The 15381-nt window shown below is 54.8% G+C and overlaps 1 protein-coding gene across 8 annotated transcripts; it reads left to right on the top strand.

Moving 5' to 3' along the window:
• Positions 1 to 85: 85 nt before the first annotated feature.
• On the top strand, positions 86 to 15321 carry CAMKK2 (calcium/calmodulin dependent protein kinase kinase 2). 8 transcript variants are annotated; one of them, XM_082774169.1, is made up of 18 exons: positions 86 to 105; positions 4606 to 4719; positions 5146 to 5615; positions 6354 to 6401; positions 6762 to 6815; positions 6953 to 7004; positions 7094 to 7227; positions 7909 to 7945; positions 8131 to 8152; positions 8245 to 8333; positions 8437 to 8636; positions 8719 to 8772; positions 9057 to 9130; positions 9381 to 9468; positions 9714 to 9809; positions 10224 to 10352; positions 11288 to 11388; positions 12111 to 15321. In XM_082774169.1, exons 3-18 carry the CDS (start codon positions 5202 to 5204, stop codon positions 12184 to 12186), a joined length of 1668 nt encoding a protein of 555 aa, XP_082630295.1. In that variant the 5' UTR covers positions 86 to 105; positions 4606 to 4719; positions 5146 to 5201; the 3' UTR covers positions 12187 to 15321. The 8 variants fall into 8 exon arrangements, 7 of the variants coding, with proteins under 7 accessions (XP_082630295.1, XP_082630294.1, XP_082630293.1 ...); XM_082774168.1 differs by lacking the exon at positions 86 to 105 and adding an exon at positions 741 to 939; XM_082774167.1 differs by lacking the exon at positions 86 to 105 and adding an exon at positions 950 to 1010.
• The last annotated feature ends 60 nt before the right edge of the window (positions 15322 to 15381 follow it).

Below are 15381 nucleotides of genomic sequence, written 5' to 3' on the forward strand. Positions count from 1 at the left end.
GTGTGTTCTTCCTTAGGTGCTGGCTATAACTTAACCTGCGCTGATTTTATCTGTGGATGACCGAGGACCGCAACTAACTCAGTATCTGATCCGTTGCCATCGAGTGTAAGCAATTAAATCCTTGTTTGGGGGGGAAAAACAATTTGGATGCCATGTGGGATGTCATGGGCAGGTGGGATTGCACTGGTGCAAGTGCAAATGTGTGTGCTGAGTGAACCCTGAGCACAGGGCTGCCGCCGGTCCCTTCTGCTGGTACATCCTTACACCCCGCTGCTGTACAAAAGCTGAACCTCCTGGTTGTAAAGGCAGACAGGTACCGTGGCAGGAAGCGCTCCGTTAAGCCGTGGGGCTGGTAGCGATGAGAAAGCAGCTTTGGGACCAAAACCTGCCTCTGCTGGAGCCCTGCCAGGTGAGGCAGGAGGATAGTAATAATAATAATAATAATAATTTAGCCATGTTTATTAAAATGAAAAGTGGTCCGTGTGCCCTGAGGGATGCTGGAGCCCCTTGGGCCGAGGCCCGTTTGCAAACCCCGTGTGGGGACAGAGAGGAGGCCGAGCTGGGGACCCCCCAAATAAATAAATAAATAAAATAATATTAAAAAAATATATACAAACATCCCCCCGGTACCCCCAGGGCCCGGCTGCTGGCGCTGGGGGCGGGCAGGATGCGGCTGCCCGAGGGGGGCGGGAGGGGGGAAACCTCCCCTTCCCCGGGGCGGAGCGGGGCCTCCCCCCCGCCTCCCTGCCAGCCTCCAGCCTCCATCCCAGCCTCCGTGCCCGGCTGCCTCCCTCCCTCCCTCCTTTCCTTTCCCTCCTTTCCCTCCTTTCCCTCCTTCCACCGGAACGGAACCGAAAGCAAAGGCGGCGCCGGGCGGCCCCGCTCCGGCCCCGGGGGCCGCACCCTTCCCCGCGGCCCGGTACGGTCCTATACAGCCCGGTACGGCTCGGTACGGTCCTATACAACCCGGTACGGCCCGGTACGGCGCGGTATCGGTCCGGCCCACTCAGGTCGGTGCCTGCGGGCGGGGCGGGGGCGGGGGGGTTGCGGCTGAAGCCGAGACAAAGCCGAGCCCGGTGCTGGGGGACGCCCCGGTAGCAGATCCGGCCTGCGCGCGGCTCCGCCGTTATTTATTTCATTTAATTATTATTATTTTTTTTTTATTTTATTGGGGGGGGAGGATCGGTGCTGGCACTGCCCCCAGCCTGGGTTGCGGGGTCCCGGTGGCATCCCGGGAGGGGGGCTGGAGGCTGGAGGCAGAGGGGAGGCCGGTGCCAGGGGGCTCCAAAGGGGTCTGGGGGCTTTTGGGGTTCCCCGGGGCTTCCCCTGAGCCTGCAGGGTTCATGCAGAGAGCAGCGAGGCTCGCTTCACCTTCGGGACCAAGTTCCCATCTCTGCTGCACGCCACTCGCTGCCCCCCCCCCGGGGAGCCCTGCGGCTCCATGCCCCCCAGGGCTGAGGGTCCCAGCCCCTCCCGGCCCCCCGCCACGAGCCCTTGGGGTGGGTGCAGTGCTTTGGGTTGGGGCAGAAGGATGGAGCCTGCTCCAGGGAGCACTGGCATCGGATGTTCCAGGGGTAGGCGGCCTTAATGAGGCTGGGGAGGTAATTCGGGGGAGGTTTTGCTTCCAGCTTGGCCCCAGTATCTTTAATTAGTGTTGGCAGCGTGCGGGGCCATAGGGCGAGAGGCTCAGAGCCCATCCTGATGCCAGGTCCGACGCTTGCACTCTCATTTTGGGATGCTCATTGTGTCCCACTGAAGCAACGTTAGGCGGTATCATCGCCGTTAAAAAGAAATCTCGTTCAAGATGCTTTTTTCTTCCAGTTTGAACCTGCCACGGGATTTTCTGCCCCCACAGTGCTCCCGGCCAGCCTTGGTGGTTTCCTCCCCAGCTTGTCCCGGCCGCGGCGATGAGAAGCCCGGGGACACCCGGCCTCGGTGGGGGCTGGGTGCCTCATTCCAGTACCTCGTTATTTTGGGTGTCCTCCGACTTCTGAAGAAGCCGCTGAGAGATTTTTTCCGTTAAAAGTCAGCCGGGGATGCATATGGTCTTTGTATACTACGGTGACTAATAGATTTCTGGCAAGGTCCGAGCTCGCCCGTAGGAAGGGAAGCGGCGCTCGATGCCCCGGAGCTGCCGCTGACACCGCTCCTGGCACCGGTGCTTCCACCGCTCGCTGGGACCACGGAAAGCAAACCAGAGGCCAGATTCTGCCTGGCCGGAGCTGCCCCAGGCAACTTCCAGGCTGCTTTCAACTTCTGGGAGCAGGGGGAGGACGTGTGGGGGGAGCCTCTGCAGTGCAAACCGGCTTTGGTTTAGGTCTGTGCTGAAATCAGTAATTTTTGGATCGTTTTTTTGGGTAGCACGTGAGCTGATCCCCCCCGAGTGGGATGGATGGAGGTGGCGGCCTCTGCTTGCTTCTGCTGTGAAGGTGAAAATGGGGCTGTGGGGGGCTCGGAGCATCCCTCACCCTGGTGTTTTAGGGTCCGTGGGTGCCCCCTGGGCTCAGGCAGGACTGAGTGCCACCTGCGGGTGGCTGTGCTGTGTCCCCATGCTGCTGAGGGGCTCCTGGCCAACTCGGGTTAGGGTCAGGGGCACGATGTCCACAGAAACAACCCCCAGAGGTCTTGACTCTGCTTCCACCCTGAGCTAGGCATTGGTTTCTGTGTGCTCTGGCATCTATCAGTGTGGGGCCTACATGGGGACCCCGCTGGGTCACCTCGGTGGCCACGTGGGCTGTGTTGGTGGCTTCATCCTTGCAGGGGCCACTTTTGTCCCCATTCGTTTCCACCAAGCCACGTGGCCACGGTGCGAAAAGGAGGGATGACGCCCGGGCTTCCCAGCCCTCTTTCCCTTTAATGCCCCTCTCCTCGGTGAATTAGATGCGAGACTGATTGCTTTGATAATCCTGCTGCAGCCGCTATGGGTTAGACGTGGCTCGCAGCCAAAAGCTGGCCCGATAAATCATTCCTATACACCAGGCTGCTACAGTTCCTGAGGATTTTGTGGCATGTGCTTTTTGCTTTTACGTAAGGATCTGCTGGATTTCACACCAGAACGCGCCGCTTTTCCCTGCACAATGCTGGGGGTGGGCGGGTAAAGCCCCCAGGCTGTGTTTCTTCCCTTTGGCTTCATTCCCCCACAGTCAATTTTGGTTTTCCTCTGCCCAGTTACACGGCTGTCTTCCTCCTCCTCTTCCTCCTCCTCAGCATCCCTAAGTGCTTATTAAGGCTAACTGGCTGCGTTATCCTTAGAGGTTATTCCCCCTCCCTTCAGTAGCTGGGTCTCACTTTTGGGTTTTGCTTGGGAATGGCATCCCGGCATCCTCTAAAAGGCCGGATTCTGCATCCACCCTTTATTCCGTACAGACAGAGGGGAAAAAGAAAACCACAAAACTTATTCTCCACCGTAGGAGTTGTGAGGATGGTGCTGGGGTGACTTTTAGCCTCTTTCCAGAGCCCTGGGACGCCTGCTTGAATTAATCAGCCCTGAGCTGTTTATCCTGCTCAAGCCAATTAACTCCATGGTCCAGGGCACGCTCGCTTCCGAGCCTTATTTCACACCTCCACTTTGCTGTGGCCCGGCAGAACGGCTCTCGCGTGGCCACCGGGAGGAGATGGGGACGGCCACGTCCCCCCTGGGGACCAGCAATCCCCCGGGGGTGGCACTTGGCCGTGGTCCCCCTCGGCGCTGCCTTTTTTGGTGCGTTTTGCCCGGGCGGCCGCGGCGCTCAGCCAGGGTGCAGGGCACGGCGTTTGGGCCCCGGCCCCGCTGGGTGGGATGGCTATTTATAAACGCTGCCTGGCGCGCTTCCCCAAGCGATGCGGGCAGATGGAAACTGCCGCCGGGTCCGTCCGGGCCGATTTGGGGCAAAATCAAGGGGAAGGAAGGGTGTTCCTAATTATTTTAGCGTATTTTTGAGCGTGCTTTTAAACGAGCTGCCGTGGTCCTAACGGGTTCGTACGTCTTGGTGCTGGGATGCGCTGCCAGCTGCACCGGGGGAGTTTCGCAGCCGTGGTTTCGCTGGCAGCGCCCGCGGGTCCCGGCTTTCTTGAATAACGAAGCCCCGGCCAGGAGCGGATTGAGCGGCGTTTCTGAAATAGTTCTGTCCTTGTTGCCGTTCGGCGGCTTATTTATAGCTGTCGCATCGCTCGCGCTTCTCTGGAGCGGCGAGCTGCGCTGTGCCGACTCGGCTGCGCTCTCGCTTCAGTGCCGGGGGTGAAATAACTCAGGTTTACAGATCAGGGCTGGAAGTGGCAATTTGGCCTTCAGAAAGTCTGGAGGAGGGGGGCACCGCTTGAGTTTGGCACTTGCCTTGTAATCGGTCTAAAGCACTTGTGAGCTGGGTGCAGCCTGGAAACTTCAGCACGGCCGAGCGGAGCTAATTTTAACCTGCGGCCCTGCCAAGGTGCAGGAACTGGGCGGAAAACCCAGCGAAGCCTGGTCCTGGGCACTGACCCGGGGTGGTTTTATTCATTTGCAGCTCGTGGCGACTCGGAAACCTAGAAATTAGAAATGATGGCACAGCACGGCACAGGAGGAACGGGTGTGTGTCTGCTGGCCCCATGATGTGCTGCTAACAGAATCACTTTCTCGTTTCTTCCAAGGTGCAGAAATCCTGTCCTTGCCAAGGAGGAAGCAGGGAGGAGGAGAAGCCGTGTGGATGCGGCGCGGCGGGCAGAGGTGGTGAGCCTCAGGGCTGATCCCGCACCCCGCGCTTGGTAAGTGTTTGTACACCCCTGGGAGCAGCTTCGTTTGGGGGCAGTTTGGCAGAGATCTGCCCGTTATGAGAAGGAGAGATGGGAACCAAGCGGTGTTTTTGTGTGCTTAGTGCAGGGCCTGCTCCTGCCCACGTAAAATACCACTTCGGGGGCCTGGTTGCTGAGTTCCCATGGTGGTGCTGTGCCCTGGGGGTGCTTAAATAAAAGGGGTGAGCAGAGAATTAGCGGTGGCTGATAAAGGGGGAAGAACCCTGCCTGGTGCCACTTGGTTTCCTCTGCTCATTTCACCTAACGTTAGCTGAAGCCATTTTTTAGGTGTGAAAGCCCTTTAGGGACCTTCCCCATGCGGGATCCTACCGGTAGGTGAGGGAAGGGCACAAAACCTCCAAGCCCTGACGCAGCCCTTGTGCAACACCATCTTTGCAGGTGCACGTCCCCGTCGGAGCACCGCCGGCTGCCGGGATGAGGCCGGCGGCCTCGCCATGCCTTCCTGCGTCCCCGGCAGCTCCCCCACGGCCCCCCGGCCCCCACGCCACGCCGGAGGGCGCAGCCAAGCACCCGAGCTGCCGCTGAGCTCCTGCCGCCGCCGCACCATGGAGTCGCTCATCGTGGTGACCGAGTGCGAGGCGACGGGGATGGCGAGCGAGGAGGAGATGAGCATGGCCACCGGGGAGGATGGCCGGGAGCCGAGGGCGAAGCTGAACCTCTCCGGCCGAAAGCTGTCCCTGCAGGAGCGCTCGCACACCGCGCACTCGCCCAGCAGCAGCGACGGCGCCAGCGAGCGCTTCATCTACCCCTCCCTGCCCTACTCGCCCGTGACGTCCCCGCACTCGTCCCCGCGCCTGCCGCGGAGGCCGACGGTGGAGTCCAACCGGGTCTCCATCACGGGACTGCAGGTGAGGCTGTGGGCCTCCTTCCTCCTCCTCCTCCTGCTTCCCTCCCTTGTATTTTTGGGATGAAGTCCGCAGGAGTGTGGGGGGAGGGTGGCAGGATCCTGGTCCATCCCTGGCTGTGGGGACAGCCCCAAGCTGGGGGACAGCACAGCTCCCTGGGTTAATGCAGTGGGGAGAACGGGTTGGCTGCGATTCCCAGTGCTGCCAGCTCGCCTGGCTGTGTTTTGGGGAGCTGGGGTGCGGAGCAGCCAGAAATCAGATCCTGGTCCTGCTTAATCTGCCCAGATGCAGGCAGCTTCACTCTTTAGCTCCTTTCAGGAATTGGCAATTTTTGGGTTTACCCTTAAAAAAGACAGACCTCAATGAGGCTCGGAGAGAAAAATTGTACTGCCTGCCCTGGCCTTCTCAGCACCGACAGCAAACGGGCAGCAAACACCCCCAGGGCAGCACTTCGGCTGTTGAAATAAAAAAAAAATTGGTGCCGGGCAAGCGTTAAAGCCCCGGGGCTGCCAATCGCCGCCGCCGCCCTTCATGCTCTCGTTTCGCATGAGCGGACAACGCCGCCTGCCCGGCGGTGAACGTTGGTAATTAGCTGTCTCTAAACGAGCCGGCGCGTGGCCGCGTAGCGTTATTGCCACTGAACCTGAGCTCTCCAGCTCCATCCTGGAGCTGCCAGCTCGGGCGTGGAGGGCAGTGGCCACGCGCCTCAGCTCCTGGCAGATTCGCCCTCTCTCCCCGCAGGACTGCGTCCAGCTCAACCAGTACAAGCTGAAGGATGAGATCGGGAAGGTGAATATTCTCTGGCTTCAGGGATGGGGTGGGAATTCGGGGTGGGAACGCGTTGGTTTTGCTCTTGCTTTCAACCCGGTGACATCGATTGTTGAGTTTAGCCCTTCTCCGTGGCAGCTCCCCTGGCTCCATGCTTCAATGCTGGTCTTTTGGGGTTGTGCCTGTTGATTTATTTCTTTTAGTGATCATTATTTGTCCCCTTTTGAACAAAATGGGGTATCTGAGCCTTTCTGTGTCCTCCTGGGAGAACTGTGCTCCCCGCTGACCCCCAGCATTGCCTGGGCTTTGCAGAGAAGCCTGGCTTGGTGCTGGTTTTTGTTTTTTTTTGGATGGGTCACCCATGGCTGTGTCCCTCTCTAGGGCTCCTACGGCGTGGTGAAGCTGGCCTACAACGAGGACGATAACACCTACTATGTGAGTGGCACACGTTCCTGGAGCACGCAGTGGGGACAGGGATAAGGATGGTGATGGGGACAGGGACGAGACAGGTCCCCTCTACTCACCCATGCCCGGTTTTTGCCCCAAATCTCACCGCTTCTCCCTTCTTGCAGGCAATGAAGGTTCTCTCCAAAAAGAAGCTGATGAGGCAGGCGGGCTTCCCCCGTAAGTGGCACCCGGCGGCATGACAGCTCCAGGGCAGGGGACACGGAGGGCTCGGAGCCATTCCCACCCCATTTTTGCCTTTCCCGCAGGCCGCCCGCCGCCCCGCGGGGCCAAAGGCGCCTCAGAGGGCTGCGTGCAGCCCAAGGGGCCCATCGAGCAGGTCTACCAGGAAATTGCCATCCTGAAGAAGCTGGACCACCCCAACGTGGTGAAGCTGGTGGAGGTGAGCGGGGCGGGCCACCAGGACATCAGCATGGACGGAGGAACCATGGAGGGGCTGGGATTGGGGTAGAGGGGCTGGGCAGCTTCCTCTTGTTGCAGATTCATGTTTTCCCTGTTACGAAAGGTCTTTTCTTCCCTCCTCCCCCCACCTAATAATTTTCTTTCCTGCACAGAAGGGAAAGTGCAGAAATAATTTGCTTCCTCTGAGGCTGCGGATCAGTTTTGGGGAGGAAGTGGTGTGCCCGTGGGCTCTGCAGCCGCACTGCCCACCACCCACTGCCTGCGTGAAACGGTCCAGAGGAAACAAAAATTGAGAATTAAGGACGGGCAGGCTGGAATTCATTTGGCTTATGAGTCAGATGATGCTTCCTGCGTGTCTTAAATATTTATTTCCAACTACATCTTTTCTCTTCTTCTTCCCCCACCTTGTGGGTAGAAGCTCCGAGATTAGCAGACCGAACCCACATGTTTTTAAATTAAAATGTCATGAGCAGGACCCGAGGGTGGGTGGGAGCTCACAGCCTGCCAGCACCCCCCTCCTTGCCCGCCCTGAGCTCCTGGGGGGGCTTGGTGCAAAACTGAGGTGGCTGATGCAAAATAAATTGCAACATTTCACTTGCAAGGCAATTTCTTGATTTTATTTTTGTTCATTGTCTAATTTCCTTTCTGCTTCTTCTGGCAGGTGCTGGATGACCCCAGCGAGGACCACCTGTACATGGGTAAGTGCCCACAGTCCATCCTCCCACATCTCAGTGTGGCTGCTTATGGGGCTGGGTCTCTGCGGGGTGCACGGGGCATTTTTCATATCTTTACCATTAAAATAATTGCTTTTGTGCTGGGACCATGCTTGCAGGAGCTCGCACCTGTACGTAATCAATAATTCCTGTTCCATTCTCTGTTGCAGTGTTTGAACTGGTGAAGCAAGGGTGAGTTTTCCCGATTTGCCCCCCGATGCATTAACATGGGGCCCCTTTCGGCACCTCCAGCCGGGAGCCAGCTCTGTCCTCTGCCTGTGCAGCCCCGTGATGGAAATCCCCACCCTGAAACCTCTCAGCGAGGACCAGGCTCGGTTCTACTTCCAGGACCTGATCAAGGGCATTGAATACTGTGAGTGCGGACAGCACCCGATTCCACATTTTTATTGTTCCTACTCCCGGGGGCTTGGCTCCTGCCTCCTTCTGCTGCATCCGTCATTTCCCTTCGATCGCAGTGCACTATCAGAAGATAATCCACCGGGACATCAAACCTTCCAACCTCCTTGTGGGAGAGGATGGGCACGTCAAGATCGCCGACTTTGGTGTCAGCAACGAGTTCAAGGGAGCCGACGCCCTCCTCACCAACACGGTGGGCACCCCCGCCTTCATGGCCCCGGAGACGCTCTCAGAAACCAGGAAAATCTTCTCTGGAAAGGTATTTAATAGCGATTTTTTTCCCTAATAACCCTCCTTGCACATGCTGTTGCAGATCTGAGGATGCTTTCTTCTCTCTGCAGGCTTTGGACGTGTGGGCCATGGGAATCACGCTGTACTGCTTCGTGTTCGGGCAGGTAATGGTGTTTGGTAGTGCTGGTTTTGTTCTGGTGCCTGCATCCAGCCAGGCACTGGCTGGATTTTGGGGGCAGGAGCTGTTGTAATAATTTGGCCATTTTTAGTCAAATGTTATTTTCACGGCTTTTCAAATAAGACACTGCTATAATAAGAAGCCTTCCAGTATTTCCCTACAAGCATCTCCTTGTTCTCCCTGGGCCCCATGAGCCCCCAGCATTCTCCAGGCTGCCCTGCTCCTGCTCAGAGGCTGTTCCTCTCCTCAGTGCTCTTTTCTTTGCGGCAGTGTCCTTTTATGGATGAAAGGATCCTGAGTTTACACAATAAAATCAAGACCCAAACGTTGGAGTTCCCAGACCAGTAAGTACTCAAAAAAAAAAACAACAAAAAAACAAAAAAACCACAACCCCTAAACCATCAGCCCTTATTTTAAAGCATGTCTGTGCTGTTGTCCTGGGCAGATTCAAATTTTTGGGCTCTCCCAGCTCCATGCATGTGGGTCCATGCTCCACATTGCCCAAAACAGGGATATTTTGGTTGTCTGGGGAGGACAGCGGCTCCATGCCTGGGGCTGGGTCCCCGTCTCATCTCTCCCCTCTCCTCTCCCAAGGCCAGAAGTGACGGATTTCTTGAAGGATCTGATTACGCGTATGCTGGATAAAAATCCCGAATCGAGGATTTCAGTCCCTGAAATTAAGGTACTGCCCCCAAAACCTGCTGGTGGCCGTGGCCTCACTTTCATGGGGCTCTTCTCGCTCGGCTTTTTTGGGCTCAGTTTGCTCGCGCCAGGCTAGGTTCTCCCCATGTGCCCAGGCCCCTCCCGGGCAGGTAAGTCCCTGCTCCTTCCCCTGCTCCGGGGCCCGCTCAGATTTGGGACCTTTGGTGCCTCCAGAAGTCACAGGCAACGGAAATCCCCTGAGCCTGGTATTTCCTCTGCTACCAGGCAAGTACCTTGCAACAGCCTTTGGCAGGAGATTTCTGGTCCTTCGCCCCTGCGGGAACCTGGAAGGGGCGAGAAGCTGAGAAAATGGAGACGAAGGTAGGGGGAAAGGATTGCGGGGGATTTGCCGAACCGGTCCGTGCTCCTCCAGCGGCTGCCCGGGACGCCAGCTGTGCGGGCAAGGAGACCAAGGGGTTTCTGCCTGGATTAATTCTGATCCGAGCCCGGGGCTCGATGGGGCTCCCCATCACGGCTGTTCCTGCGTGCGGTCTGGAGGAAATCCCCTCTGTAAGATACGAGTGGCGATAGGTTTTCTGTAAAACCCACGGGGACGCGGTGTTGCGGCGCTGCACGGTGCCGAGCTGGGACGCCGCGTCTCTCCCGTGCTCCCTCGCATTTCGGAAGGGTACAGGCGCCGTAGCTTGGGCGAGGAGATGCGTTTGCCAGGCCTGTTGTGGTTGGAGTTACGAAAAAGAGGCAATCGTCCCTGACAGGCTGTGTTATTAATTGAAGTTGCACCCTTGGGTCACCAAGAACGGAGCGGAGCTGCTGCCCACCGAGGATGAGAACTGCACCCTGGTGGAGGTGACGGAGGAGGAGGTGGAGAATTCGGTCAAGCACATCCCCAGCCTGGCCACCGTGGTGAGTATGAGCAAGGCGTGGTGAGTGCAAGTGAGGCACGGCCTGCAAGCGTGCAGGCCCAAAGGGGAAAAGCCCAGGATGAGAGCTCTCTCCCAGTGTGTTTCCTTCAGCCCCAGATAATTCAACGTGCAACTCTACCTTTCTCGTGCAAGACTAAAAACCAGCTCTTGCTCTAAAGTGATTGCAGCTCAGGGTGAATCAGGGGAGTGTGTTCCTGGGAACCTTTTTAAATAACGCACTGCCTGTGGGTAGATTTGAATTTTCTCATTTGCATTTGTTCCTCAAAATTACCCTCCAGCCCCTGATCTCCATACATCCAACTGCGGGCATCACACTCGAGTGCCAGCCACACGTGGCTTCGACTCTTGAATTAAATTCCTTCCCCCACGGGACCTGGCTGGCACGGGCATTTCACATGTGTGAGGGCTCTCGCTGCACGGTGCTGAGCAGATGGAGAGCCCAGAGAGGGAAGAGAAGCAATAAAAATTCAGCTGGGGGTTCCCAGGTGCCGAGGGAAAACTGCACTGGTCCCTTTCTTCCCCTTTCCCCGTCCCTTTCCATTGAATTTTTCAGCCAGATAATAATGGGCAAATGGGGATTTGCAGTTACGGGATGCAGGAATCAGTGAAACCTGCTCCCCTGGGTGGAGGAAAGGATCCCACACTTGGTTTTGCTCTCCTGCCCAGCCTCGTACCAAGCGTGGCTGTGATCTGCACCCTCATCTGTTGTACCACGGCTTTCAGATGAGGATACAACCTCTGCGTTAAGCAGTGGGAGGCTTGTAAACGTGTGTTTATTTATTTATTTTCTTTTAAAGAAAGGGAATTTTGTTTTCAGTAGTTTAATTTGTTGAGCACAAGGGTTGGGTGTTCCTGCTGCTCTTGAATGAAAAGAAAAGCAGTAACGCCCTGCCCAACCCCAACCTGGTCTTGCAGATCTTGGTTAAAACGATGATCCGGAAGCGATCCTTTGGGAACCCGTTCGAGGGCAGCCGGCGGGAGGAGCGCTCGTTGTCCGCCCCTGGGAACCTGCTGCCGTAAGTGTGGGACGCCCACGACCTGCCCTGCACCCCGGCCAGGATGTTAACACGTGCTCTGTCTGATCACAGCTCCTTTGTGGGGCCTTGGGGGGAGTTGGGTTTGTGGTTTCGAGCACCCCTGACCCTCCCCTGGGGTGCAAAGCTTCTTTTCCTGGTGTTTCCAGCCTGTCACCAGGAAGCTGGGGTTGGGGGAGCGTGGTCAGGGTCATGAAGGCTCTGCGGTGGGGACGGTGCTGGTGTCACCTTCTGCTTTGTCCCAGATGCTCAGCAGGGGTTAGGGGGCTCCTCTGGAAACTCGTCCTGCCCAGAGGTGACTTGTCCTCAGCCCAGGTGACCCCTGCTGCCCTTAAACACTCCCCACAACTCCCAAACTATGAGACAAGGCTCAGTTTGCCTCTTTTCTCAGCCACGTTTTCTTCTTCCACACTGGAATGGGCAGGCTGAACAGCAGCACATTTTGTTACCCCTCTGGAGCAGGGTTGGGATATTTCTGGGTCTCCCCCATCTGCCCATGGGGCCACTTTTTCCTGCAGTCCTAAGGGAGGGGGACTGCCAGGAGCACTGGGAGCTCCAGCCTGGCTCTGGTGCCTGCCCAGTCCTCCAGACACCCACAAAACGACATGTAGGGAGTAGAGGCAGCTTTCTCCTCCCTCTGTCCTCACCCTGCCCCAAACAAATTGCGGTGGAGGAGGCTTAAACCGCTTACCGTCCTTTTAAAGCAGGAAGCAAGGCAGTGAAGATAACCTAAAATGCAACGACTTGCCCAACGTGGGAGAGGAGGAAGTCCTTTCGTGAACGGCCGCTTTACGGTTCTGTTGAGCAACTCGGTCCGGGGCATGTTACAAAGCGTGCGGCTGAGGATGAGCGACATTAACAGAGCCCACACCAAACGCAGCATGACGCGGCGCTATTTCAGTGTAACGCTGGGTGTAGAGCTTACATAGCAGCATGTTGTAAGACATCCGACTCCCGTATCCGTCATAACCATTGAACATCTCTGATTGCTTGGACCGCAGACTTCTCGTGGGGGGAAAAAAAAAGGTGCTGGCAGATCCCGGAGAGGTGAGCGATGGTGTTGAGCAGCAACAGTGCATTGCAAAAAAAAAAAAAAAAAAAAAAAAGGCAGTCAAACAAAAAAAAGCATTTGGAACTGCTTTTACCTGGTTTTTCATGCCAAAAAAATTTCCAGGCACTATCGCCAACGTCCCAGGGGTGTTCTATGCCCATCTCGTGCGCACGTGCAGAAGTGTGAAGCTTTTGCAGAGCGGCATGCGCGACAGCAAAACGACACTCACGCACTTGGAGGGTTCACGACCTGCCAGAAATGTTGCATCTATTCCTCGTCGTCCTGTTTTGGTTTTAATTGACACCTTTTTAACTGCATGAGAACAAAGCAAAACCCACCTTTTCAGCTTTTTTTTTTTTTTTTAAGAATGCCTACCTTTGTGAGCCGAGTTGTATTAAACAGCATCTACAGGATGTTCAGAAAGTGAGGCTAATTGCAGCGTTTGAGGACGCTGCCTCTCCTGAGGTCTTGGTGTTGGTGGGACTGCCAAGGGGTAAGTTCAATACTCAGTGTATGAAAGGAAAAGGTACTTAAGGGCTTAAGTTCAGTCTGAACTATTTTTGCTGCAGACATAAGAGTGAAAGGTGGTGTTTAGCTGAATGTTTTGAACAGCAGAGGAAGCACTAACAAAAGTTTGTTTCTAAATCTTTTACTTGATCTAGATAGCTATACTAGTAACTATAAAATTCAGGGTAAAATCCTTCACTTCCATGTACATTACATGGTTTACTACAATTAAAAATAATACAACTTATGCTATTTTTTAAGTATAGACTTAGGGCTTGCTTAGACTTTAAGATCTTAACGAAATACATAGATTAGCTAGTAATTTTCAAAGAAACCTTTGTTTTCCAAACTCTTCATTTGGATTTTGGGGCCAATGCTGTGTACTTTTTGCAAGTTCGTTACCAGTAATTTGTGAATGCCTGTGGATCAGAGACTTGTTAGTAAATTAAGTGTATACCTAATTCATGGATTGTTTCTTATGAAGAGCTCCTTCACCTGCAGTCAGATTTCTCTGATCATTTTTGTGGTGCTTGTTGAAAAAAAAAAAATAATCGTGTAGTGGGAGAGACTCTGGCTTCTGGACTCATGTTCACAAGGTCTCTGTGCTCGGCCAAAGCTGGAGAGCGGCAGCGTGTAGGTGAGCTGGTGGAGATCAGGGTTTGGCTGAGCAAAGGGGTCCGGGTAAGTACGGCTGGGCTGTGGCTGGAGCATGGGACCAGGAGGAGAAGGTGCTTTAGGAAACTGAAGTGTTAGGAGTGGTGGGATGGCTGCCTGCTGACCCCGCCACAGCTGCCCCGTTGTAGGCTTTTAGGACGTGACTGTTCCCTTGTCTTCCGTCACCTTGGGTGCTGCTGGCAGCAGAGTGCTGAGGCTCTTGGCTGCGGTGGGACCTGGCCCAGTAAGTCCTGGCTCTGACAGGTCCTTGTTGAAGTCGGGTGGTGTTAGTGAGCGCACAGGTGCCTACACAAACTGCCCCGTACGTCTTTTGATCACCTGAAGCAATGCTCCCCGAAGGTCGCAATTTGTTACTGAAAGATTGTGCTGCTGGCCTCTCTCCAAAACCAGTGCCTCTGGTTTGTGGTTTGGGAGCAGTACGGTGGATTTGGGAGCCATAAGATGCACTGTTCTCCTCCCATTTTTTGTCCAAGGCTATGCCAAAGCCCTGCAGCTTCAGCTTTGGGAAAACCAAACAAGTAACTTGGGTGCCAGCACTACTACCACTGCCTCCTCCCCTGTCTCTGAACAGAATTTGTTCATCGTGGAAACGATGATTGGGAGTGGGCATCTTGGTTCTATAACCTTGTAAATGGACTTATTCTGAGGGAAAAAAAAAAAAAAAAAAGAAAAAAAAAAGGGATCTGATTACTTGTAGCTGGTGTGTAGTGATGTGTGTGGTGTGTTTTTGTTAGAGGTGGGTGAGCTGTAGCGATGCTCCACGCTGAGCATCTCCAGCTGGTGATTTGGCAGGTGCCTAGCAAGACGGGTTAAATTCACCAAACAGGATTGCCAGGTGCAATGCAGCTTCTGAACAGAACCTCCACCAGTTCCTTAGTGCCCAGTCACAGTTACTGGGACTCAGATGCTAGCATAGATCGGTCTTATGGACAGTGTGGGCTTGGTTCGTATGGATCCTAAGGCTCAGCACTTCCTGAAGGTGCTCTGCAAAAGGCTTGGATCTTAGTGCCAGCTCTGGTAAGGCTGCAGCCAAATGCACGTTTCCAAACGAAACTCGATGTAGATTTTCTTGTTGATTCGTTCTGTTGAAAGCGTAAAGCTTGGGTGTGTGAGGAAGATGTATCTCAATGCATGACCTGTTAGAGAAGCAGTACTGTATGTTTCAATCTGCCCAGTTCCCTGTCTGCTGTTCCTTAGTAATAAAGCTCGCTTTTTTCTTATAGTGAAGTAAACATTTTGCTTGTGCCTTGGAACTGGGCTACAGCTTGATTTCCCCAATTCCCCTCCTTTCAAGCGAGCCCAGTGCTGACTGTGGGGTTAATGCTGGGTACGAAGCCTTTTGGGCTCTGAAAGCACACACAGGAAAGTGCTATGGGGAAACCGGGCCTCTTGTGCTGAGTAGTTTTCTTGGTGGTCCCCTCTTACCTATCAGGCAACTGATCTGTTTCTTTTTTAGAGTCCTGAATATTGGCAAATTTTTATACTGTTTGTTTAATGACCAAGGCTTGTGTTCCATTCCTACCCCTTTATTATGCATTTAACTTTATCAGGTGTATCAAGTTTAAATACTGTGTATTTACCACTTTTAAATTATATTACCGAAGAAGAAAACAACTAAGTGTTTTTCCACACAGCTGTTCAAGCTTCTCTGTACAAGTTGAAATAAATGACATGCAACCACACCCTGAATTAGTTGATCAAGGGGAACCGTTATCCTGTTTGACTGGTCTTTATCAAACAGA

This window comes from Aythya marila, assembly GCF_965140915.1.
Source record: "Aythya marila genome assembly, chromosome: 17".
Taxonomy (NCBI): Eukaryota; Metazoa; Chordata; class Aves; order Anseriformes; family Anatidae; genus Aythya; species Aythya marila.